Below are 27713 nucleotides of genomic sequence, written 5' to 3'. Positions count from 1 at the left end.
CCCGTCCAACACATTATCAATAAACTACAACCTATACTGGAACAGAATACTGCACTCCAAGAGGCTCTGGGAGACAGACCCATAGTCCCCTATACACAACCACCTAACCTCAGGATGATTTTTACCAACAACCATAGGACATACCACACTAATACCAACCCTGGAACTTTCCCTTTCAACAAACCCCGTTGCCAGCTTTGTCCACATATTTACTTTGCTGACACCATCATTGGACCTAACCATTCCAGTTATAAGATCAAGAACACATATTCCTGCTCATCCAGAAATAAAATTTATGCCATCATGGGCCAACAGTGTCAGTCTTCTATGTATATTGGACAAACGTATCAGACACTTCTCCAAAGAGCACACAAAACAGACGTCAGACAGTTTCACAAAGGAAAAACAGTTTCATGCCATTTCAACCAGCCTGGGCATTGTCTCAACGATCTTATTACCTGCATCCTGCTTCAAAGAGGCTTTAACACAAGACTTCAAAGAGAAGCCTCTGAACTGTCATTCATGCTTAAATTTGGCACTTTACCAATGGGGCTTAACAAAGATGCTAATTATCTCACTCATTACAAAGACAGCTTCCCCAATTATCACCTCTAACATCATTATCTCATAGACATCTGATCTGTCTATTTTATATGTGTTCACTTGTTTTTGTTTGTATCCCTTTGGTATATATGGTCATGCCAATTTTCTTCCACAATTTGTTCTGAGGAAGTGGGTCTGGCCCACGAAAGCTCATCACCTAATAAACCATCTTGTTAGTCTTTAAAGTGCTGCATAGTCCTGTCTTTGTTTCAGACTAGGAAGGGGCAGAAATATATCTCTATCTCCACTCCACAAAGTAGAACAGGTGTTTTTCCCCCCTTTGGTTTGATAGCTTTTCTGCAACTGAATGTATGAGAAGTACTTTAAGAGTACAATTTTCAAAAGCATCCAAGGCTCATTTTCAAAGCTAACACAGACACTTAGGAGTTGAACTGTTATTGAAATTCATTGGCACATAGGCATCTAAGTTCCTGACACTCTAAATATTTGGCAACTAACTCCAGTTGCCTCACTAAATGACTTTTACTAGCTGCATATCTGCTTTGAAGAGCAGGAACCGTATGTCAGAAAGAGTGTTTGTTCAGAAAGTGTTTTATGACTTACTAATATGACCTACAAAATAATTTTTCTTTATTGAAAAGTTTCCTTCAGAGTATAACTTGTGAGTGTACAGAATTCTGATACAGTCAATTTCAGAATCAAAAACAGTAAAGAGGGGAAATAAACTGTAAACTGTTGAACAATAGAGGGCTATACATAATTTTTTCTTCCATTGTTTCTACTGAAATCCAAAACGTCATCCAGAGAGACTCTACTAGGCTCAGTTTATTATGGGTATTAACTTCTCTATGAAGGGATTCATTCGCAGCTTGCCTTGTCTATAGATGACAAGTGCATAGTAGGTTTCAAATGTCTAACAGCATTAGCAGATACAAAGCCAGTGCTGGGACGTAAAGCTGCAAATGCAGCAGCAAACATGGAAACTGAAGGTCACATTCAGAGAAAAACAGAAAGAGTCTCCTTGTCTTCAGCTCAATGAAATGCAAGCCAATTGCATTCACAGAAGATTAGGTTTGCACAGGGGAAAGTCAGGAAATGCAGGGAATTAAGATCCCAATAGCAATGTTAATTCTGTCTTGCTGCCTATCCTGCTTATGCATTTTACAGCATAAATCCAAGATGAGAGTGCAATGCAAAGAACCTACGCCCAGAACACAGTGAAGAGGACAGTACTTGGCCAGTGGAATACACCGAAAAGCTTAGTTTCCAATATTAGTCAGCTGTTTTTGTTTAAAATATATATTGAATTAGATAACTGATATAAAAATAAAACGAACAAATAATTTCATTAAAATTTTGAAAGCAGCAAAGGGTGATTACATTTCTGCACTGCTTTGAATATTTCAAACTTTTATCTTACGCAATTGTAGCCCAGTACATTTGGATCTAAATATCTAGGATGATTTGAGGTGATATGTAAAAGTTGAGTTTAGAACTTTATAGTCACATCAAGATCTTAGTGGTTTATAAAGAAATCTTTGCACCTGTCTCTGTTCTTTAACTCAATATAAGAAGCAAACTTTTAAACACTATACATAATTGAAAAAAGAGTTGAAGTCAGTGGCGCGCTAGTCTTTACTTCAGCTGACAATCTGGCCCAAAGTATGGTTTGCATGGAAATAAAAAAGTATTCTTAGCCATCACTGAAATTTGCAAACAGTCCCAAGCCTAAGGAAGTGTTTCCAAAATTTGGAAAAATCATCCATGCTATGTTGCAGGACTGCAGACAGTATATTGTGTACATTTGGCTGTATGTGTAAAATGGTCTTTTATTCTCAAATGCTTGCAAAATGATGCTGTGAATTTACCAAAAGAAATTATCTCAGCTGGCATATACTAAATACAAATACAATAGACCTTTCCAAAACTGCATGAATATCTTTCATATTTTGTATCTTAAACAGGATAAATGTTAAGAAATATAAAGCATGATGAAGAAATATAAAATCTAAAAGAAAATTTTAAGCAACATATTAATTAACTAATGTGCATAGTAACCATGTATACCAGTGGTTCCCAATCTTTTTTATACTAGAGACCAGTAAATCCATTCACAAGCTTTGGAGGACCGGTAAAGTTTATTTGCAGGGCTCGACAAACCGCTGATTCTACTCACCCATGACGAGTAGATTTCAGCCGGTCGCTCTGTGCGCCCCATTCACTGGCGCTGCACGCATGCGCAGTGCCAGTTTGGTGTGTGCGTGGTGCAGGGCTGGCGAGTAGCTCTCGCCGTGGTTTGTCAAGCCCTGTTTATTTGCATATTCATTAAGCAAATGATGAATATGCAAATAAATTGTTTCTGGTCCTCCCAAAGCCCCCAGTGCCAACAGGAGTGGGCCCAGTTGACTGCCCTGGGCGGTTTTCCAACCCCAGCCCCAAGGTATCTACTTCACCCCCGTTTGGGACCAGAAGGCCCCCCTCAGGCCTGCTGGGTGACTCAGCTCGTATGGGCCCTGGAGGTCGGGTGAGTAGCCCTGTCTCCTCTCCCCCAGTCATGCCTGCAATCATGGGTGAAACCGCGGGCCGCACCCTTCCCCGGGGCATGTAGCTGGCCCTATCTGTCCGACAGGTTGTTCCACCCTCCTCCTGGCCGCAGTCCCGACTGCTTTATTGGCCGGCGCCAGCTCCCCCGGCTGCAGCCGGCGCCAGGCATTCTGCATCAGTGTGTCCGGTGCCTGGCCTTCTCCCTGGGTCCTAGCACCCGCCGGATCTAGACCCGCCGCTTGGGAGCATGCCCGTTGGGCTCTCTCCCAAGAATCGTGCACGAAAATTTTTCTGAGGAACGGGTTTTTTTTTTTCTAAGGACAGGTACTGGGCCACAGACCACACTTTGGGAAATGCTGATGTATGTCCTAAAGCAGCCTTACTGTTGATCTCTGCCCATTCCAACAATGTTATCTCTTCAATACTATACTAACCAGGAAGTTATGGAAACTGGGCCATCTAATGTTGGCTATAGTGCAGTCATACATAAAGGTCCCTATAACTCTCATTAGCTACGTCCTAGCTCCATCATTCAAACAGTTAAATTTACAATTTGAAGCATATGTTAAAAAAATATTTAGATCTCAACCACAGAAAACATTTTACCCTTATCTTATGCATACTTGTAAGTCAAAGTTTGGGTGATTTATTCATAGAGCTAAACAATGCATGTCTAATCTGCTGCACAGAATGCTGAAAATTTAACTTGGGGGTCTGACACACAAGTTATCCTTATAAGTTATAAGACTATAAAATAGCCACAAGCCAATTTAAATTTTAAGTTACAGTGCAACAGAAATCTGAACACACAGGAAATTGATACTAATACCTTAGTTGAGCACAGCATTTTTAGTTTTATTTTTTATAGGAAAAAATCAAATCCCAATCCAGATAGCAAAGTTCTGCTTTTGCTTACCACAACTGAAGTCCAGTGTAACACAATTAAGAAAATATGTGTTGATTTTAAAGACCATCTCTTTCAAATTTAGAATTGGAGAGGTAATAGGGGGTATCTATCAAGACATCCTAAGTAGACCTTCACTCTTTATCATCACACTTTATCCCTATTCTGTAACAAATTCCCTATAAAAGATGCTTTATGCAACAGTTTCTAAGCTAAACAAAATAAGAAGTGACTCTCTTTTGTATAAAAATCAAGTAATGCAAAGATATACAGGAGAGATAATAATACAGATCAGTACAAGGAAACTGAATCTAATATACCTATTAACAAAACGTGAAAAATTATTGTAATCAGATAACCATGTGATGAATGTTCATTATGGTTTAGTAGGAGAATTATCAACAGAGTTAGACAAAGGGGAGAGGAGACAACATCTGAAGTTTGCCAGAGTGTACTGTGTCTCAGTTATTGCATTTATAGTGGGAAAATCTGCTGGAAATATTCCATCTGCTTGAATAATTGTAGATACCATCAAAACACTGGGTGAGAAGCGGTACAGTACTTAATAATGTTTTGGTTATGTCCCACACCCAAATTCAGTTCTAGGTAAATTATGTATTATCATAATTTATATATTATTTATACATCATCTAGATTGCATTAGGTACTTGGGGCCGATCCTTGGGTAGTGTAAATCGCCATTGCTCCATTGACTTCATAGCTACTATTGAGATATTATCTGTCTACCTATCTCTCATTACCATAGTTTCTAAGCACCACAAGGAGTTTATAGATCCTTTAATGTTTGTGTGCAGACCCAGCTCATGCACTGAGTTCCACTGAAATCAAATTATAAACATGTCTCCACGTTGTTTGAAATATAGGTCAAATACTTAACTTATTTCTATGCATTTCTTCAGCAACCATTATGAATGTTTCTTACTGTGGATGAGAACCAAGCAAGCAAACCTTTCCAAAAGAAATGTTAGTAATCATCTCTGAAGGACTGATTTTTTCAGAATCACCTGCAGCTTTCATTGATTTAATCTGGAGTTGTGAAGGCTCATCATCTCTGAAAATCCAGCCCTTAGTGTTTAAATAGTTTTTGGAAGTTTTGGGAGTACCAGGTGCTATCATAATGTAACTATTAAATAATAACAGTAACCAATCGGAACCAAGATAGGGGTTCCCCAACACCACTACATTCTTCTTCTTGTTGCATTGTCTTCATTTTCAAGACTGATATAGAAAAAAATGCATGTCTTCATTTTCAAGACTGATATAGAAAAATATGAAGGTATGATTTTTACTCAATCCATACCTTTTGATTTTCTAGAGGAATTGTGCATATATATTCTAAACAGGCATTTAGCTCAGTTTTTCCTGATTGTCACCTTACAAAGTCATGTGCATGTTTTGCCTGATGCAAAATCACTTGCCTTCTTTGGGTTCTATTGATTGATGTCGTGGCATATTACCTATCAATCTATTTGCCTCTTTCTAAAATCTCCATGTTTCAGTTGCTGTGTTTCAGCTCTGAGTGCAACACAGCTGTATGCAATGTGCATGTTGTTTACAATATGTGCTTCAACTTCTTGTCTTACTGTCAGTGGATTTACTATTTTTCATCTTTACGTCGCAAGTATTGTGCTGTAATGATTAAGTCTGAAAGTGATAATTTCTTCCCTATTGTAGAGACAGACTGATTTAGATACTTTATCAAGGGGAAACTTGATAGCTCTGAGATTATCACAGAAATCTGAATAGTTACAATCTGAAATCTACAAAAGCTAAACTTAAAACATGGATCTCTAGGTCTTAGTTACTGCACTTGCACATGTTTTTTTACACCCAGATTGTTCTAGGTACTTGGGACAGATCTTCAGATAGTGTCAATTTGATTAGGTAATAAGTGTGGTTTATATCAGACCAATTCTTTTCATAATACTTATTTCAGAATTGGCACAGGAAGATTAAATTCTGCTAAATTGATTTATAGATTGTAGATGTTGGAATGAAGAGGTTGCAATATTTATTTTTCATAAGGAAAAATATTACCCTTCTGAGAACCAAGGTGGGATTGAGCTCTGGAATTACTTTATTATTTAAAAACTATGGCAGTGATGTGGCTCAGGAATTATTCCACACTATCTATACAGCAGTCTGGTACCATCACCTTTCCAGGGACGAGTCATGGATTCCAGCCCCACTTGAGACATTTGGGATGTTTTGCAGGACCTCTTGCACATGTTCAGACCTCTCCATTTCCCCAGAGTTGGAGGCAGGTCCCCACGGCTGATTGTGAGTCCCCAGTTGAGATGTTTAGAGAAGTTAGTCAGCCACAAACTGTAGTGCCAGCAGATGGCTCTGAAACAGAGCTGTAAACCAAAAAATGATCTGTCTCCTCTATCTAGAATGTGGGTTAGCTCATGTACCCAAATCACTCTTCGCCCCTGTGTTATTTAAAACAAATAGATTCACTTTTTTACTCGTATGGATAACACTTCTGGATTATTCATTTTAAATGATAGAGAGTGGATTTATTAAACAAATACATGTATATCATACACTTATCTTGAATTAGATTTCTCTTCGAAAAATATTCAGAACTGAGTGCAGTGGGAGATTTGCATGATTCAGGAGTGCAGCACTGGGTAATGTTAATGGAATGTTAAAGTTCTGATTCAGTTTGATTAGTACTGAGTTAACCTGGATAAGATTGTAGGGATAAAATCTTACATTCTCAAAGTCATCTCAAAGGAAAAAAGAGTCAAGCTCTAATCAGCTATACTCTATCAATCCATATAAACTGATGACATCACATTTAAAAACCCTTTCTAGAAGACAGCACCTGCAAATGTGACACCTTATAATGTCACTTAACACAAAAGTGGAGTTAGATATAAAGATAATTCTTCTAGGATGTTTTCATATGGGCCTTTCAAAGGGAGCTTTAGCTGCATTTCAAAGCATTAATGCTATTAATTAAACTAATGTCAAACCTCATTTTCAATGTCTTCAGTAATGTGTCTCTAATTTAAAAAATGATACACGTGTACCGAGTGATCTAGTGACACTGTGCTAAGTTGGAAATGATCTAGGTTTAGGGCCAGAGCTGATCAAACTCCAGGGATGACAGTGTGGAGAGAAAGTCAGTTTTGTATGCTAGCTGTTCAGCAACCTTTCAGAAATTATGTGTCAAGTTGGTTCCATGCTCTTGGCTTCTGTTTGCTGAAACACACTCTGCTCAATCAACAGCCCTGTAATAAAGCACATGTGCCCTGGGAGCATCTGCATCCTCAGAGATTAATACAAGTCTTAACTTTTCCAGAAACACAATTTTCAAGTAGAACTCCACAGCTGGCAGTCCTGTGATTTGTTAGTTGTAGATTACCACAGGCATATGCAGTGGACAATGTATGTGCCTTGAAAAACGAGGCAATTGAAACAAATTCACTACTGGTTCAGGATGGTTAATTTTTAGCTTATAGCTCAGGATCACACAAACTTGATTATATTGCTTCCTTGAATTGCTGCCACCATTCCAAACTAAGTTCCTATTCCTTCCTACAGCAACAGATAAGGGAGATTTCTAATGCTAGTTGTCCTTCTGACACATGGAATGTAAATTAAACTTCCCTGCACAATTGAATTTACAGTCTTCAGATTTTGCTTCATTTTTAAGTTTCAGATAAATTAAAAAAACAAGTCTGAAAAATTTAGACTAAAAAGAATGTATTGGAGAAAGTACTGAGCAATTGAAAAAGTAGGATTGTAATGGAATTTGTGTTTCAAACCTGTGTAGTCATTGTTCCCAAAGTAGACATAAGAGAGTGTATATAAAATATACACACCCTTACAGTCAATGTAATATATGTATTTTTATTGTGTGAGTTACCATTTTTAATACAGTTGAGATACTGTATGTGTAAAACAGGAGCTGGATTTTCTATTTTACAGAAAATTCCACACTTCCATTTTTTCCCCTTATTCAGGAACAGAACAAAAATAAATAAAGAAAAACATTGAAAAAACAAAGTAAAAGAATATTTAGGGGATATCAGAATATTTTGATTACATTTCACTTCAGTTTTGGCCTTCTCAAACATAAAAAAAGGAAAACAAAATTAAAATTTTGAAATATTCCAATCCAAAAGTTTCAAATGGGCCATTTCAAAATGATCAAAATTACTTTTTCAAGATAAAATTTAATCAATATCTACATTATTTCAGTTGAACTGGCATGTTTCATCAAAATGTTATACTATTAAAAAATTTCTAACCAGAGCTATCTATGGCTTGTATTAACATAACTACATCATTCATACATCCTTTTGTGTGCCTGATCTTACTGTAAAATACATCTTAATCCTCATTTATACAGTGCTCATTCCAAAAATGCCAGTGTTCAGGGAGAAAATAGAAATGCAAGTTCTATTTTATTTTTATGATACCTAATCTCCAACCGCAGAAAAGTGTTTTATTTGGACTATTGAAAACTTATGTTGTGAGAAATAAATTTTTGTCATTTTATCATTTACTAACTCTGCTGTAAAATAATCAACCAAATGCTGACTTTGTTGTTACCTTATTATTCCCTGATCATAAAGCTCATTGACACCAGTGGGAATCTTTTCTTTCACATCAAAGGGCTTTGGATCAGGCTGGGTATGCAATTTGTTGCCTTCCTGGAAGAGATACAATTTGCATGGCCTTTACACTCAGTAACCATGTTCAGACTAGGTCAAATTGTATACAAATTGCTTGCCAATAACAAATTCTTTTAAAAAATGGAGTGCTTTGGAAAGGATGAATATTGGCTGTTTGGTTCCTGCTCAGGTAGAAAAATGAATATTGATTGTTCATGAATGAGAAAAGGAGGTTCAGATCTTATGCTCCATTTAATGGGCTTTTACTTATTTCTTTTAGTATGATCTATTAGATGGTATTAATTGTACTTTTTTTCTTTTACATGCACATTATGTCATACTCTGTGGGTCTTAACTTTTAGGGCAAGTCTCCCAAGAAAGGCACAGGACTATTGTCAAGGAAAGTGTGTGATGTGTTCTCTCTGTTTATTTTAAAAGCTCTGGCTATCAGCCCCTAATCACTGGAGCTTATGCAGCTGTACCATGCACATCTGAGAGGCAGCAAAATAAAGTGGAGAGCTGGAGCTCCGTCACTTGGGCTCTCATCCTCACCCCTCATCCTTCCATTCCCTCCTGGAGGCTGCTCCATCTGCCAACCCTGGAATGGCAGCAGCTGTGTAGAAGGAAGCGTGGCAATGGGGCATTGAGTCTACTATGAAAAGTGATATTGATAAATATCACTTTTCACATTGACACCCTTTTTTGTGTGTTGCTGCTGGCATGGTGCTGCCTTCAGATCTGGGTGTCCAGCTCTCTGCTTTGCCTTCACTGGATGATGATATGTGTAGTTGGGAAGGGAGACAGAAATGACGACACAAGGAAAGGGGGGACCTAATCAAATAAATTGAAAACCATTGCTCTAGAAGGATTACATAAGCCTAGTATACTAAGAGAAATAGTTTGTAGATTTAAAATAGAAAAGTACATTAGAGTAGATCATCTTGTCTGCCCGTCACTTTTTTTAGTTGTATGTAGCCACACAATGTCCAACCTAACTTTCTTACTTTATCAGCAGACAATCCAGTGTTTAGCAAGGATAACCAATTGAAAATTGGCCCTTTCTTTCTCTGGCACTTAGCCTACCTGCTTCAAGAAGCAAAATAACTTGTCAGATGGAACTACGTGAACTGTTAACCAAATCCCCCCCGCAAACTACCAGCTTTAAAATGTCAGCCTTTGTAACAGATTTTTCACAGATTTGTTGGGAAATTTCTACTCCCACCAAGTTCCAAAATTTGTGTAAACAAATTCTCCTGTTCCTATATAGCTACTTTTCTACTATTTTACAAACCAGAACAATAGACCTTGCTTATTTTACTGGTTGTATCTCTTTAATTAGAGCCCAGTCATTAAAATCAATATGAAATGAAGGCACTCAACACCTTCCAAGAGTGCTCAGTACATTACAGAACTGTGATTTTAGTGAATTGCAACTTGCCAAGGGGATTGGTGAGCAAAAGGATGAGGTAACTGCTTCTAAGCCAGAACAAGTTGATAATGGCAGAAAGCCATTATAATCTGAAAACTGGCTAAGTGGCCTCACTGCTGATGAAATGGGTTCTGTATTTCTGGCTTCTTACATTGTGCTACTTAACATGTAGATGAATGCTTCAGATAAGTAGGAAGTTTTTAGTGGATAGATGAACAAACCAAGATGGCTCTGCATTTTGCCACCTTTCTTGACAAGTTAAGCAGAGAGGCATGAGAAGAATGGTTTCAGAGATTGAATTATCTTTATACTGTATGGATTTTCTGAAGAAACTATGTTAAAGTTCAGTGTTGAGGAGGGTACATTTGTGTTATTTGTGCTATATCTTTTCCTTGGTCTCTTTCCAATGAAAATAACCCAACATTTCTGTCAGTGCAAATATGTACTTTAGCAAATTAAAAAAAATAGAGCCCTAATTCTCATTTACTATAAAGCCTCTTTACAAAACTTGAGCAGTGTAAAGGAGTCTTAAAACTGGTTTAAATGTAATTTTTGCCACTTGCAAGGCCCTTTGATGCTGTAAAGAGCCCTCTGTATAAATGAAAGTTAGGCCCAAAGTACTGTATATTGAAGTCTCACAACATATCCAAGTGGCCCAATTGCTTTTAAATACATACATTTACATTTTGAAACTTTTTCTCTAGTTTACTAAGGGTCTATGCCCAAGAGCATTTTTCCAGCTGTGATTGATTGGCAGTGTTAGATAAAGAAACGGTGTAGCTTCCAGAGGCATACCTTGTATTTCTTCTGTGTACTAATGCTCTTTTAAGAGTGCCTTATTCGAGCAGATTCACTAGATGAGCTATGCCTCTTCTGAAGGTTTCCATGTGGCAGAGCTCTAATACATTGTTAACTGCACTTTGCATACTGTGACTCTTTCAGTGGTGATCAGTTTTTTGAAACTCTTTGCCATGGTGTTGTTGCTTCTCTGTGGAGCAACCATTTCCTCTGATGTGCACAAAGCTTCTCATTTTGTACGTCAGGACATCCTGCAGCAGCAATCAAACCATAGTCTTGATAGCAGCAAGCACAACGTGGCAGCCACCTAGTGTGCTCTGCATGGTGCCAGTTGCTACATGTAATTATGTTTTTAAAGGAAAACATCTGAAAAATTAATAAGGGCAAAAATGTCTATTTCTTTCAGGTTGAACAGAAACTGTTAAATCTTTCTGGTTTTTTTTTTAAAGGAAAGATTCTGCATGTGCTAAAGAAATGGAATCTGAATAATAAGACTCTTGTATATTTCACATCTGACCAGGGAGCTCATGTTGAAGAAATTTCTAACACTGGAGAAGTCCATGGAGGATATAATGGAATTTATAAAGGTGAGTTGCTTGTAATGATTTTCAGAAATGCGTCAAAATTTTTTATTGACTCTGCATAGTTTATAATATGTTGCAAGCCCAAAATGTTCAAACCTGGGTTCTTAACGTAAAAGTTCTAATGTGCTTAATCTGAAATTCAGATTTGGGCACTTAAACCTTTAAATGGTCTAATTATTAAAACTGGCGAGTATCTGCAGCTCCAGTGACTTTAGTGCCATTTGCAGGTGTTTGGTGCTTTTGAAAATGCTTTTTAAATAGACCAGTGAGCCACTCAGGAAGAGATGTCAGTGCAGCAGACTGATACACATGATTTGGTAGTAGAAAAGAGGAGTGAAGAGATAACGGTGTGTCATCAGTGACTGTAGGCTATAGTTGAAACCAAGCGAGTGAGGAAAACTACACAGAAAAAAAGGGTGTAAAGAAAAGGGGAGGGGGCTGCTGCAGCAGGGCCAATAGCCTCACTGAGTCCCTAGGGGAGGGTCTTCTGCCAAAGCAGGGGGCCTTCTGCTTCAGGCAGAAGGGACAGGGCTGGGACTAAGCAGCCCTCAGCACCGCCTAGAGAGCACCTCATTCACACAAACCCTGGCAGTCCTCAGTGCTGCCCAGAATGCATCCAGCAGCGATGTGAAGGGTCCAGGGCTCAGGCCACCGCCACTGCTGCAGGAGCTCCAGGGCCTTTTGTTTCACTGGATCCTGTGGCTTTTGCCCCCTTTGCCTCCCTCTGTCGGTGGACATGGGCCAGGGAGTGACTCTAACAGGATCTCCATGGAAAGCAGCAGAGGAGGAAGACCCAATGAAAGACATGCTTAAAAATACTAAAGAGATAGGAGGAGAACCAGGACAGGATAGAGTCACTGAAATCAAGGAAGCAGAAGAATTCAAGTGGCGGGTATGATTGGTGGCATCAAATGCGTGTAAAATTGATTGCTTTCTTACAGTACAGCTATTGAGACAATATATTCATACTTCAAATTCAACTCATTCTGTAGAGGCTTGAGTTTATTAGTAAGTTTACCTTGTTGTGATCAGACCTGCTGTTCATGCGGTCACACCGCAGGAGAGGAAAATAATGGTTTTACCAAGATAAGGTGCACATCAGAGTCGGAAAAAAATCCAGCAGACCAGATGATCTCTCTCTTTTTGTCTGTTCATATGTTCTTGACTTGCTGTCTCTTACTGACTCAGTTCACATCAGCTGATAGCAATGCAAAAATATGCAGATGAGTTTGGTAACTCATTTCCAACAAAATGGTTGTGATATGTGTATGACTATAAAGGACATAGTGATTCTGGAGAAGGGGATAATGAGAAGATGAAGAAATGTAGAAAAAAGGAGGGTGGGAAGGACGGAGGGAGATCACAGTCCCACTCACCAATAAGTTGGAAATGAAGAAGATGGGGAAATAGTCTGTAAGGCAAGAAGGTAAAGAAGAGGGACAGTGAGAGAACTGTTACTGTTCCACTGCCCTGTGAAGTTTCCATTAGTACCGGCTGCTAAAACAGGGCCCGATTGTTAACATGGAAGTGGTAGATACATGTCTTCATGATATCATGTCTGAAAAGTCTGCCTATGATGACGAAAATGATCTTAACTTCCTCAGAATAAGAGACAGATGCCTGATTTTTGTATAGACAGATTAAGATAGCCACACTCATACGAGAGAAATTAAATAGTTCTTTAATTTTCCTTTCCCTTCCTTTTCGGAGAGTGAAGAGACAGACTTGAAAAATCAATCTATAAATTTGCCAATTACTATTTTATAGAACAGGTAGCACATTGCTTTTGAATATGATTTCATAGATGCAGAATTAGAGGGAGGAAGGAGAGGATCCAGAAAGCAAAAAAGGTATAGTAGAGCCACTTTGTGAAGAAGCTATATAACTTTAATCTGTTTATGAAGTGTGTGAGAAATAATCCTAGATACTGATAGGGCAAAAATTGCTGCAATCACAAATGTACTGTAAGGTCACAGAATATACAATGGCTATTAGTTTACTGTAGAGAGAGACAGATGAGAAATCTATCATGAACTTGAATTAGAGCTCTAATAACACTTAGTCACTTGCAATATTCAAAGCGTCATAGGATTACACATCTGTATTTGTAGGCATGTCCTAATGTATTCTGGAAGCTCTAAAATGTTAACACTTCAAAATGTCAGACATAAGTGGGAGATACACTGTGGCTGCATCTAGACTGGCATGATTTTGCGCGAATACTTTTAACAGAAAAGTTTTTCCATTAAAAGTATTTGCGCAAGAGGGTGTCTATACTGGCATATGCCTTTGCACAAAAGATTTGCTTTTGTGTAAAAGCATCAGTGTCAGTGTAGATGCTCTCTTGCGCAAGAAAGCTCCGATGGCCATTTTAGCCATTGGGCTTTCTTGCAGAAGAAATTAACTTGGCTGTCTACACTGGCCCTCTTGCGCAAGAATACTTGCGCAAGAGGGCTTATCCCTGAGCAGGAGCGTTGGAGTATTTGTGCAAGAACCACTGATTTTGTACAGTACAAAGTCAGTGTTCTTGCGCAAATACTCGCGGTCAGTGTAGACAGGTAGTAAGATTTTGCACAAAAGCGGCTGCTTTTGCGCAAAATCTTGCCAGTCTAGATGCATCCTGTGAGAAAGAAGATAAATATATTTTGAAATGTACCTTCCTTTGGAACTTTGATTTAACATAGAGTATTATATTATATTATATACCCTAACATAGAGTATTATATTTATAATTATCTAACAGTGAAGAATTTGAAACAGATGTTTATTGAATCAATACAGATCTAATAGCTAGTGTTGCCTGAAGTAAAAAACAGACCCTTTTGGGTTTTTTTAAATGGATTATTAAATGATTTAGAGATGCCCCTTAGGTAAGCTGATAAATGCACTAATATATTATGGAGGGGAAAATAAGCACTGTAATAAAATACATTTATCATGAAAGTAATATATTTAAAAGATCTGTGCAATCAGTGTAATTTACCCTAACAGATTGAAAATAGAATGGATTATGTTTTATCTTTCATAGTCTAGTCTAGAGCCCCAAATCAAAAGGCATTCTTTTTAACATTAAGATATGTCATGCTCGATTGTCAAAAGGTCAGGAATGGAAATGGACTATTGACACATAACTACTGGTAGTTATTTTTATGTGTGAAGACCTTCTTTGCATATACAATCATATACACACAAATTGCATTTGCATGACTGACCTTCTGAAAATCCTAATCTATCAAGCACTTTATATTAATATATTTAGAAAATTAACAACTAAAATCTATCCCTCTTGCTTTTGTAGATGCACGTATATATTGGAATTCCATACATCTGGTTAAAAGGAATTAAAAGGAAAGGGCATACTTTTCGAGAGGAGTATTGCAGTGTCTTTGCTAGGGAATCTCAATAAAATACCTTTCTGTGTATGAAAGTATGAGGAATAATCAAACCTCTTTAACCCTCTTATCAAAGCTGTAGCAGTCTGTTCAACATTAATTGTTTCAGCAAGACATCAAAAGCTCCCAACAGATCTTCACAATTTGACCTCAGTAATTTATCTTGATACACAGCCAGATTAGGATCAATAATAAAAGTTAAGGGCTGTTTAGATGGAGTGGCTGGCAGTAGCTAGCTAGATTGCAAAAAAAGTGGCATCACTATTTTTATTTCCTAAATGTCTATGTTCTGGTTGTAGCGTGATCTCTGAAAAGCTGGATGCAATGCAAGATTAAAACCCAGCATTGATATTGTAATTACCCAGCTCTTTGATGCTACCAGCAGATAAACAAATCCCACTAAAATCTTCACTGTACTCCTTTATGCTTAATGCTGTTACATAATAATCTGTGAATTTAAGGATTGCAGTTAGACTCGTGGCCTTGCAGCTTAATCACCCCTTTCCAACAGTAGCAAATATCAGATATTTCAAAAGAAGGTGCAAGAAACCCCACAATGTCCTCAGGGACAGCATTAACTGTTGTTATTCTAGATATTCTTGTTGTCCATGTAAATATCCAGTCTCTCTCTGAAGCTTGCTAAACTCTTAGCCTAAACTACATCCTGTGGCAATAAATTCCACAAATTAATTATACTGTATGTGGAAACATATTCATTATATAATTTTTTAATTGGTACCTTTCAGTTTAATTGAATGTCCCTTCTTTGTTTTGTTATAAATCTGTGAAAACAAAAGATCTCAGTGTCCCTACTGCAGAGACATCCCAAGAGAGGTGCAGGGCTTGTCCCCCTCTGCCTCAGGCTCTCTCCCACTCAGCCCTTTCCCCTAAGCCCCCACCTTGCTCCATTCTCCCCGCCTCTTTCATTACTGCTCTGCTCCCTCCCCACCCCCACTCCACCCATTCTGTGAAGCAGTACTGGGAGCCGGCAGAGTGGAACAGACTGGGCCCAGGTCTTTTTGCTTCCCACCAGAAGTATGAAAGCATTGTTCCTTGTTCTGTTGTCTGTGGCCACTGACAAGAAGCTTCTCTCCATCCTTTTTGGAATTTCCCCATTCAGCTATAGATTGGATAAATAGACTCTAAGGTGGATAGAAAGCTGTCTAGATCGTTGGACTCAACGAGAAGTGATCAGTGGCTTGATGTCTGGTCAGCAATTGGTATCAAGTGGAGTGCCTCGAAGGTCAGTTCTGGGGCAAGTTTTGTTCAACATCTTTATTAATGACCTGGATGAGGGGATGGATTGCACCCTCAGCAAGTTTTCAAATGACACTAAGCTAGGGGGCGAGGTAGATACACTGCACGGTAGGGATAGGTTCCAAAGTAACCTCGACAAATTGGAGAATTGGGCCAGAAGAAATCTGATAAGGTTCATTGAGGACAAGGGCAGAGTTCTGCAATTGGGATGGAAGAAATCCAAGCACTGCTCCAGGCTGGGGACCGACTGACTAAGCAGCAGTTCTGCAGAAAAGGACCTGGGGATTACAGTGGATGAGAAGCTGGATAAGTCAATAGTGTGCCCTTATAGCCAACAAGGCTAACTACATATTAGGGTGCATTATAGGGAAACGCTTATCAGACAGTCGACACATTAGTCGACTGGTGCTTTCCCGCCTTGCTGCCTCTATCAGAAAGAGGCAGCAAGGGGAGGAAGATGAGAGGGTGCTGCAAGGAGCCGGGTTAAAAGCTGGTTCCCCTCCAGTTCTGTGTGACAGGGCAGGGGTGCAGTGGCAGCACTTCTGCTTTGAAATGTACAGGAGCCCCAGCAGAGGCTCTTGTACATTTCAAAGTCAGAACACACACTAAGCCTTATTGACTAATCAAATAGTTGATGGAAATCCCATTGATTATTCTATTAGTTAATTAATCGATATTTAACATCCCTAGTGCATTAGTAAGAGCATTGCCAGCAGATCTAGGAAAGTGATTATTCCACTCACACTAGTGAGGCCTCATCTGGAGTATTGCGTCCAGTTCTGTCCCTGGCCCCCATTACGAAAAGAATGTGGACTCAATGGAGAGAAAGTCTAGCGGAGGGCAACAAAAATTATTAGGAAGCCGGAGCACATGACTTTGAGGAGAGGATGAGGGATTTGAGCTTATTTAGTCTACAGAAGAGTGAGGGGGCATTTGATAGTAATCTTCAACTTCCTGAAAGGGGTGGGGGGGTTCCAAAGAGGATGGAGAGAAGCTGTTCTCAAGGTGACAGATGACAGAACAAAGAGCAATGGTCTCAAGTTGCAGTGTGGAAGAGTTAAGTTGGATATTAGGAAAAACTATTTCACTAGAATATGGGTGAAGCACTGGAATGGGTTACTAGGGAAATGGTGGAATCTCCATCCCCTGAGGTTTTTAAGTCCCGGATTGACAAAAGTTTTGACTGAGGTGATTTAGTTGGGATTGGTCCTGTTTTAAGAAGGGGGTTGAACTTGACCTTCTGAGGTCTCAGGCCACCCTGTGATTCTAAGATCATTGGTGAATGCAGGGGTCCCGACTCTAACTGTGAGCACCAGGCCCCCGTTAATCCTCCAGACAACCCTTGACCATGCACTTGTGTCTCTCTCTCAAGCATGGGGTCCCCCAAAATGCAGGGCCTGGCGACATTGTCCCAAACCATCCAGTGGACAGTACAGCTCTGATCTTCTATAGGCCATCTGTGGCTTTGTATACTTTGGTCATATCTTCTCTTCATGTCTCTTTCATAAAATAATCAACCCCAGTCTCTTGAATATCTCTTCATACAAGAGTTTTAGCTATCCCATGGTTACTTTTTCCTTTGGTGCCTTTTCTGAAGGACCTGGCAAAGACTTTTGAAAGTCAAAATATAGGAAGAACATTTGCTCCCCTCTATTCATCCAGGACAGTAGCTGAATGTAATGAGCGATTATGTATTTTTGCTAGCAGCTCAGCTCCTTTGGACTTGTACATCTGGATGTGGTGAATTATTAGGGTTTTTTTTTTTAATTATTGATTTCTTCCAGCCCCACTTCAGATTCCTCAGTCTTTGAGGCTACTTCATATTCATTACCAGAAATGAACTGGTCAAAATCTATATCAACTCTCCTAATTTCTCTCTTATACATTGACAGCTGTAAATTATTCTCCTGCTTATTGGATTTCCTAGGGCTAAGGTTCCAATCAGTTTCATCTGAATATCTTCTTGTACCTTGCCATTTAGCCAGGGAAGTTTACTTCTGGACTTCCTCGTTCTGATTTTGTTCTGAGATATGCAGACCTTCTCAGGCATTGTTTTCTATTGCCATATATAATCATTTTGCTTACTTCAGTTTTGACTGTAAGGGCCTCATTAATTAACTTCTTCATGTTATTGGCAGCTCCCCTTCTAAATTCTGTATTACTGTGTCAGTTTTTGTACTTTGCCTTTCCCTAGGATGTTTAACATAATTACATTGTGGTCACTGAAGCTTACACAGCAAAAGCTGTGCCTTCCCAAGTTATCCAGTTAGTGTTTAGAACACTAATGAAAACATCATAGTGTGCCTTTCAGGGCATATAGTACAAGCCCAACACAGGGCTATGTACTTAGCTAGCTAGCCCACTCTGAATCCAATAATGCACTCTTCACTCTTGGAGTCAAGTTAGCTTAGGTAGTCTATTCTGTGCATAGCTTTTGCTAGGGAGACCTACTTGCACTAACATTGGTTGAGCTAGTGGGCTAAAAATATGAGCTAGCTGGTCTGAATACAATCCCATCCAGAACTCTAGGTACTTAGGGTGAATAGATAGCTCACTCCACCACCCATAGCACTGTAGCTGTGTGATGTGCTGTCCCATGTAATGACACTGAGATGAGAGAGAGAGACATACAGACAGAGAGAAAATGAATTTCATCTACAGCCTTAGCTGAGAGCCCACTGGCTTTTAGTTCAAGCTGTAGAGTCTCATGCACTAAGCTCCAGGTTCAGTTCTGCCTGTCAGCCATTACATAGCTACTCTCTTATTGTTAGCATGCTTGCTCAATCAAAGCAGCATGGGTCTGTTCCCCTGAGCTGGAAATGACACCTTCTGCTCAGGTATAGACATGCCCTATGATGAGAATAGCCTCTCCATTGGTGTGTTAACTGTTTCAAAACACAACCACTTAAGTATCATTAGAATCACTGCAGTGCTTCATTGTACCTACTCACTACAGTGATGGGAGGGGTTTCCCTGATGGCATAGTTAATATACCTACTCAGGAAGTGGTAGGTAGCTTAGTTGACAGAAGGATTCCTCTGTCAACCTAGTTGTTGTCTATGTCAGTGGGTTGTGTCAGCTTAACTACATCACTCAGAAGTGTGGGTTTTTCTCACCTTAAGCAACATGGTTGAGTTGACCTAGCTTTTGTAGTTTAGATCTGGCACTGGCATATTATGAAATTATTTTTCTAAATGTTGGCCCACTATGCCATTTGACCCATTTGTATGTAGCTAGCCGAATTCCCCCATTATCATTTTGTAGGGTCTTATGTGGTTCTGATGCACCTTAGTTTCATTTGGCTAGATCCCTTTTTCATTATTGGTACTCAGTCTATGTTAGTGGTGGACAACTTCAGCCTCTGGGTCACACACAGCTCATCAGGGTAAGCTGCTGGCAGGCTGCCAGACAGGTTGTTTATTGCATCTGCAGGTCCTGCTCTTTGCAGGTTTTGTTGTCTGGGGAGGGTAAACCACAGCCCATGAGAGCTGTGGGAAGTGGAAGCCAACAAGTAATTCATTTCTGCTTATACTCCTCTAATTTAAAATAATAAATAGGCTGAGGGAGGCCACTTCCTTATGTGCATGGGTAGGAAGAAAAGTTTAGCCTGATTAAATTCCAGTGAGAGAGAGAAAGAAAGATTTTAAACAGTGTTGATCATTATGTGAGAACCATGCCAAATATTAATAGGCCAGTGCAATAGAATTGCAGAGTTCCTACTTTATCTTTCATACAAACCCTATTCCAAAATTCTTTAAAAAGTTAAATAATGGAAGTCAGTGTGAATTAGAAGTTTATGCAAGGGAGAAAAAAAGTAAGTTTTCAATGGAAATGGAAATGTAGGTTCTCTCTGTAACAGAGAATTGTTTCTGTACTTTTGTGCACCTACTGTTTTTTTCCCGAGGGAAAGTGGAATATCAGCTATGGAACATAAGGCAGAAGGCCATAGCTACTAGGAACGTTTAAATATCAGTGCATTAAATACAACCTGTATTGCTGCTGCTCTGTTTTTTAAAACATTTTTAAAGAACTTTAAAAGAGAAAATATGTCCCTGTGTGAGAATGCATATTGCTACCTAGGATCTGCCAGCATATGGACTCAAGGGTTGTTCCTCCTCTTCCTTTGAAATACTGCCAACCTCACGTATTCAAAAATCATGAGTTAAGCCCTAAAATACCATGAGTTTCATTTTTAAATACGTAATAAATCTGGGTTCTTTTCATTTGCCTTCTGGTTTCTGAACCTTTAGGGTGCTTCTCATATTCAAGCTTTTTTTTTGCAATCATTAGGGCTACAAACCTATATTTTTCAAAGGAAAGCTAAAATCCTCATGTAGCTTTTCGATTGAAGCAGCTGGAGTTTTGAGAAAATATCAAATATGATAAGGTTTGTGATTATATTATGAGAGCTGGCAATGCTTCTGTTGTTACTGGACACAGCTCCAATAAAGATGAGTAAGATCTAGATGTATGTAACAAACTCTGCTAGTTATCCTGTTGTAGCAGCCCTTTGCTCTGGCTCAGTGGTCTATTGTCAGTCTCCATAGGTCTTAAACAGTTCATGTGTTTCCTGGAATCAAAATCATGATTGTGTCTGTGCAGAGACAAGTGAGAAAATAGCTCAGCTGTGATGCAGCAAGGATGTCTATTCTTTTCTATATTTTCTTACACGGCACTTACCACCTTAGTATCTAAGAACCTGCTATCAATGCATTAAGCAATATGACTAGAAGTCTGTCACTTGTTCTTTGTTGTCTCGTTGCTATGTGATTATGAGAAGGAAACATCAAAGAAATGCACCTTGAAATTGGAGCAGAAAACAGTGAGGTTTGTGGTGATCCTTAGTTTTGGGAAAGTACATTCCACAGTCTTGGACCAGGCTCCAGAGAAATCTATCTGCTGTTCAGATGAGCATTGCTGTTACTGTTGGGAATTTCATTGTGCCAGAGGTTATGTAGTTGTAAAACAGTCTTTTGTCCCAGAGCTTTGGATGGTCTTCTCAATATCATGGGCACTAGCCGTTAGGAATGTTAAAAGTATGGTAACCATGAAAATGTCAGCAGTTACACAGTTGCCCATACTGCGGACACTGTAATATAATGCAGCTTCATTTTGCAACCAGCTTCAATATCAGCAAGACTGACGCTCTCTTTCAGAAGAAGTTTTTCCGGAAGATCTCTTCCAGAAGAGCTTCTTCCGAAAGAAGCCTGCAGTCTAGACATAGCATCTCTCTCTCTCTTTCTCTCTCTCCCTCTCGGAACAAGTGGGTTTTATATCGTTCTAAGAAATAAAGTAGTTTTATGTTAAACCTGCCCCACAGAATATTCCTTTTTATCTAGCTCTTCTGTGTATATGTTGTACAGGCAGTCCCCGAGTTACGCGGATCCGACTTATGTCGGATCCGCAGTTACAAACGGGGCCCTTCCTCTCCCTGGTCTCCAGCAGACCAGGGAGAGGAAGCAAAGCGGCGGAACATGCGGGCAGCAGACAGGGCTGTCCGCTGCCCACGTGCTCCGTGGCTTGGCTCTGCTTTGCCCCCCCCCCCATCCCCCAGGTCTGCAGGGCTTCCTGGAATCAGCCGCTGATCAGTTTCAGCAGCAGCTGACTTGGGGATGCCTGGGGTTCTTAAGTTGAATCTGTATGTAAGTCAGAACTGGCGTCCAGATTCAGCCGCTGTTGAAACTGATCAGTTTCAGCAGCGGCTGAATCTGGACGCCAGTTCCGACTTACATACAGATTCAACTTAAGAACAAACCTACAGTCCCTATCTTGTACGTAACCCGAGGACTGCCTGTATACATAATAGAACCCAGAATTTTTTTCCAAGTTCATATATTCATTCTTAAGACACTTTGGAGAATTGTGTTTGTCCATGGTACTATTTAATCCATTAATTAAAATATTTTATACCTTTTCCATTTAGATTTATGTCTATCACATCCCATTAAATAATGGATAGGTATGTTGTCTATACAGGCAGTCCCCGGGTTACATGGATCCGACTTACATCGGATCCCTACTTACAAACGGGGTGAGGCAACCCCGCACTAGCTGCTTCCCTCCAGCAGACCAGGGAGATGCGGAGCAGCTTTTCTCAGCAGACACCTCAGCTTAAGAATAAAGGACTGAGGGAAGTGAGGTGTGGGAGAATAAAACTGAGCTCTGGAGAAATGTTTGGCTAGAGTTTCCCCTACAATATTTACCAGTTCCGACTTACATACAAATTCAACTTAAGAACAAACCTACAGTCCCTATCTTGTACATAACCCGGGGACTGCCTGTATAATAAATGTGTGCAGGATTTTCACAGTAGACAGAGAGGACTACATGACTGTTATGGATTCTAAAAGAAGGAAATATGTCTTTGCTAGTGCTGTGTTGAAAGCACTCAGTCTGATTATTTGCATAATAGAATTATAATTGTTGTCGCTTTAAAAAAGATCTTCAGGACATCCAAAAATGGTTTGAAATCCTGATGTTTCTAATTCCAGAATTTAGTAATGAAGTTAAAAATCTCTTTCTCCTTTATGAGCCATACATCAGAAATTGCTTTTCTAGGTGTTCCTGCCCCAAACTTTTGTAGATGTATACTTTTGACTTCTGTTTTGAATTGATTTAACACATGACTTTGTGTCACATAAACCACGCAACATTTTAGAAGGCATTTTTCCCCTCCAACTATTCTTATATTACAGTATTAACAATATTATGTTAGTGTGTCAGGGAAAAATCTCCTGAGCAAAGGATTATTTTATTTAGGGCAAACAAAATAAAACAATTGGCAAGAATGGCATGTAAAGAGGGAACAAAATGGTTGTGTTGAAATGGCATTTCTGAGTAAGAAATGGCTTTCTGCTAAAAGTCATGTTCGCTTTTTCAGGCGGAAAGACCACAAACTGGGAAGGAGGTATTCGTGTGCCAGGTCTTCTGCACTGGCCAGGAGTGATACAAGCGGGTGTCAGTATTGATGAGCCTACAAGTAACATGGATATATTCCCTACAATTATTAAACTTGCAGGGATACCATTACCCAATGACAGGTATGGTATACATGTATTCTACACAGAATTTTTCATGGACATTTCCCTCTTTGCTAGGTTTTAGGTTTTGGTTTTTTGTTTGTTTGGGGTTTTTTTAGTGGGAGATAAACATGGACAAAGTCTGGATTTGAAATTTCATTATTTGAGCATTATTTACAATAGTAAAATGTATTTTTTTATAAAGCTGTTATGGTACATTTTATAGCCGGGTTGTCCACAAAATCACTACAATTGTATGGAGTTTCTTTCCTAAAGTAAGTCATATAATTCATTTAATAGATGTTATTTTAAATGAAAATTTAAATTCTGTTTCTTCACTATCTTCTGTGGGGTGATCCCTTTGCGAATCCTAGTTCCATTGTCACACCACCCTATAGACTAATCCTTCACCACTGATGTCAATGAGTGCTGTGTCCATGGAGGTAATATGTCCTAGAAGATAATGAACTAGTTTGGAACTCAAGAAAACTGGGTTCTATTTCTAACTTTGCCCTTCACATCCTGAGTGACTTTGGGCGAGTGACTTTGGGCAAGTCACTTTCCCTCCATATGCCTCAAAATTTTCCCACCTGTAATATGGGGATTATGATACTGAACTCCTTTGTAAAATGCTTTGAGAGCTATAGATATAAAGTTCTGTAAAAAATACTAGCTTTATTCAAGGGATGCCAGATCAGGTTCGATGTTCTAGATCATCCCCCTACTATTTGCCTAAATTATACAAAACAATGAGTAGCTTGAGAAGAAACAGTCCTCTTCCTGCAGTTACTCAGTACGAGATCAATGGAGTGCTCAAAGAAATTAAATCCACCAGTAGAAATTTAGAACAGGTAAAAGGAAATAGCCCTTATTTAGATAATCACAAATATACAAAGGTCACTACTAAGGAACACATTCTGATCTAAGCCAATGGAAAGCATTGACTGTTATGGAGTTACTTTGTACTTATACAAGAAGCAGAGGTACAATCTAGTCCTAAGGAGAAACACTGAGAGAAGCAATTTAGTGATGTTTAAGCAGTGGTTAATGTTAAATAAAAATGCAAGGGTGCTTACCTGTTACCTGGTTATATGTTCTTATTGGTGTGCAGATTAATGGACTCTCTTGTTTCATTTCAGTGTTGTCTTAATAAAGCACCTGCTCCTTTAGTAACTGCAGGTTTCTCTCATCTTTGCTCCTTATACTGACATCAACCAGTGGAGTGACAATGCATCTTCTGTAATGCAACATGGAATATGAAAGACAGTACTCTGACAATGCACCATATGATCTCTGTTGACTGGTGTGCTAAGAGGAGTAGACTAAATCTCTGTCCATTCCCCATCTGTGCTCAGTTATTCTCCTCTACTCACCCAAGCTAGTGAATTTGTAGCACCTCAACTTCTCTGCAGCTAAACCCAAAGCCACACTGTCTTTCTGATGGGGCATATTTCCCTATATGTGTCTGCATGGTTGTGCAGCCCTAAACATCTTACCCGTTTCAGATTATTTGATGTTAGTAGTGTTCATTTAAACATCTTATCTGTCACTCCCAGTGAAGTGATATTCCAAATTAATTATGGCTTTTAAAGTAAAAAAATTGCAGGGTTTTCTTCCCATGGGAAAAATACGAACTACTTTGTGAGGTGACTATTTTAAGTGTCCATTAAAACTCACACTAGATAGCTGTAGAATTAGCGAATCATATGTTGTTAGAATATTCAGGCTACTCTGAGTTCACTAAAGCAGGGTCACTTTTTAATTTTACATGGCAAAAATGAGCACCAGCTGATACATTAGACTGGTATTTCTTCACTGATGCAGTGAAGAGGCACTCTGCTGCTGATGATTTATAGAGCACTTCTAGTAACAGACAAGACAGGTAGAGGATATGAAAAATTACAGGCTTGCCCTGGGACATCATTTACAAACAATCACTGTCAGACCCTTGATGGTCTTGAGGTGTGTAGATTGTATGTACATAGCGCTTATGCTCCAACTAGTTTCTCTGCTTTAACCTCTGTTCTCACACTGCTTTGTAGCTACCTCAATCCTTGTAGATGAGGAAGAGTGGAAAAATTGCATGCCATAATTCCTGCTCCACAATATCTCAAAACAGGTTACTGTGCCTTGCACGATGTACCCTAGAAGCTGATTCACTCACCAACAGGCCTTTGAATTCATTTCAGAAAAGAAAAAAAAAGCCAATAGATAGCCTTGGATCTGAGAGGAAGCTACATATCTGAGAGGAAGACCCAAAAATGAATGTCTGTCTAGGAGGGGGAAGATAGCAGAACCCACCCCCTTCTGACTGTAGCTACCAGGTTGTGGGAGGGATTACATAGAAGAGAAACACACACCTTTACCAAAGGCAGCTGGAGAAGGATAGCAGACGGACCTTCTTCTCCTATACTCATCCTGGCAGCAGTCAATAAGTAGGAAAGGAACTGAATAAAGGGATTGGTCCTTTTATTCCTCTTGAGTATGAAAAGGTCCTGCAGATTGTGTCTGTTTCTGTGATAGCCAACCCCCGCTCCAGAATATCTCTGCTGCTGCTTCAGCTGCCTATCATGTGATTCTGATTCCATGAATCAGGACCCTAGGGCATAGGAAAAGAGTTTCTAATTTTATCAGATACTAACTAGCCTGCAAGTAATCTAAAAAATGGCAGCCTAATTGGAGGCCAGAAAAAACATTGTGATAGAAGCCCCACTATCTTCTCCCTTCTCATTCACTGGAGGTGAGTACTGAGTACTGGCTCCATTATTTCCAAACTTTTTTCATCAGTTTCTGGCCAGTAGGTTTAATTTCCCATGTAGTAAATATTTGACAATTTATATCATAAATAAAATTTACGTAGAAGCTTAAACATTAAGCTGTTTTAAAAACTGTTTTTATAAGATGCCTTTCAAAAAAGCTGAAAGAATAATAACCTTGCTGATCAATGTACCGTATATACTCGAGTATAAGCCGACCTGAATATAAGCCGAGGCACCTAATTTTACCACAAAGAACTGGGAAAAAATATTGACTCGAGTATAAGCCTAAGGTAGGAAATGAGGCAGCTACTGGTAAATGTAAAAAATGAAGATAGATGCCAATAAAATTACATGAATATTTATTTCAAAGTAAAACAATAACCTAGCTCTGTAAGTGGAAAAGGACCAACCAGCTCAGCTCCCGCCGCCCCCGCCCGGACCTTTCCCAGGCCAGAGCCCCTCTCGGCTGCTCCCCGAGCCTCCCTGCCGGCGGCCCCGGGGCGAGGCCGCTGGCTCCGAGCAGCACCTGCGGGCGCACCCGCAACCCAAGCGGCCGGCAGAGGCTCCGAGCGCCCCGCGCAGCGACGGCCCCCGACACACGGAGCCCAGCCCGCTTCCGGCAGCGCCCCCGGTCCCGAGCGCCTCGGTTACCGGAGCCGGAGCTGCGGGCTCACGCGGCTAGACCCGGCCGGCGGCAGAGACGCGCTGAGCCCGCCCGCGAGCAGGAGGCTGACTCGAGTATAAGCCGAGGGGGGCATTTTTCAGCACAAAAAATGTGCTGAAAAACTCGGCTTATACTCGAGTATATACTGTATGTGTGTGAATTAATCTCTTCTAAAAACTGTTGTAAAACTTGTATTTCACACTGTCAAAACTTTAGATTGTGATTATTTTTTTCCTGTCAGTTCATTCTAGTGATTTGACTTAATGAATGGAAACAGTCATGTTTTACTAATTATATACATCCTTTTCCATCTAAATGGAAAAATTCCTTCAAAGTGTGATCAGATATATCCAGCAATTAGAGAAGCTTTTTATGTGATGACCATCCCTTAATATATATTTTGAAAATTGTTCATTTCAATTTTGTATTCATGGTTTAGTTCAGCACATCAAATATATTCATGTAATTCCCCAGAGGTTACTGGTCATGAAAGATAGGACAGAGCCAATGGCATGCAATCAAGATTTCACTTAGCTGTTCCATAGCTACTAAATAAAGCTAGTCCTATAAGTAGCGTTAATGACTGTGTACGTTTATGTACCTAGAGGACCATGGTGGCAGAAATGTATATATATAGTGCATATATTCTCAGACCAAAAATAGAGAAAATGGGGTGGGAGAGCCAACTATCCTCAAAAGGCAAAATGCAAAATTAAAATTCCTGTGAATAATGTAGAACTCAAAGAGAAAAAATGCCTACAGGCTTTGTTCCAAATTCACCAACATGTGTCACTTCAAGTCTTGAAAAGAAAGCTACCTCTAACACTCCAGCCTTCATGGTGGAATAGTGTTTCCACTGTCTATTAAGAAATGGAAATGCACAGTTAGTTTCTTCTCAGCCAGCCCTGGCTTGTGTTATTCTCTCTGACTTTGAAATGCTTTCTTATTCAGAATTATTGATGGACGTGATCTGATGCCCTTGCTTCAAGGGAAAATTCTCCGATCCGAGCATGAATTTCTCTTCCATTACTGTAATGCATATTTAAATGCAGTGCGCTGGCATCCAGGAAACAGTAAGTAAACTTGCCTGTTCACATTTTAAATATTTCATATAATTTTTATTGCAACTTGAAAAGAATCAGAAAAAAAG

At 39.5% G+C, this 27713-nt stretch overlaps 1 protein-coding gene across 4 annotated transcripts in view; it reads left to right on the top strand.

Annotated features, from left to right (window-relative positions):
* The window catches only part of STS (steroid sulfatase), a 186611-nt gene that overhangs the window by 97700 nt on the left and 61198 nt on the right, over window positions 1-27713 (top strand). For all 4 annotated transcript variants that reach the window (XM_075915380.2, XM_075915349.2, XM_075915363.2 and 1 more), the window contains 3 exons: window positions 11338-11475; window positions 23002-23161; window positions 27515-27636. In XM_075915380.2, coding sequence (XP_075771495.2) covers window positions 11338-11475; window positions 23002-23161; window positions 27515-27636 — 420 coding nt within the window. The remainder of the gene's footprint in view (window positions 1-11337; window positions 11476-23001; window positions 23162-27514; window positions 27637-27713) is intronic.

The sequence above is a fragment of the Pelodiscus sinensis genome, chromosome 1 (genome assembly GCF_052426305.1).
Source record: "Pelodiscus sinensis isolate ZL-2025 chromosome 1, ASM5242630v1, whole genome shotgun sequence".
Lineage (NCBI taxonomy): Eukaryota > Metazoa > Chordata > Testudines > Trionychidae > Pelodiscus > Pelodiscus sinensis.
Note: the sequence above shows the minus strand (reverse complement) of the source record. Positions and strands in the feature narration are given on the sequence as shown.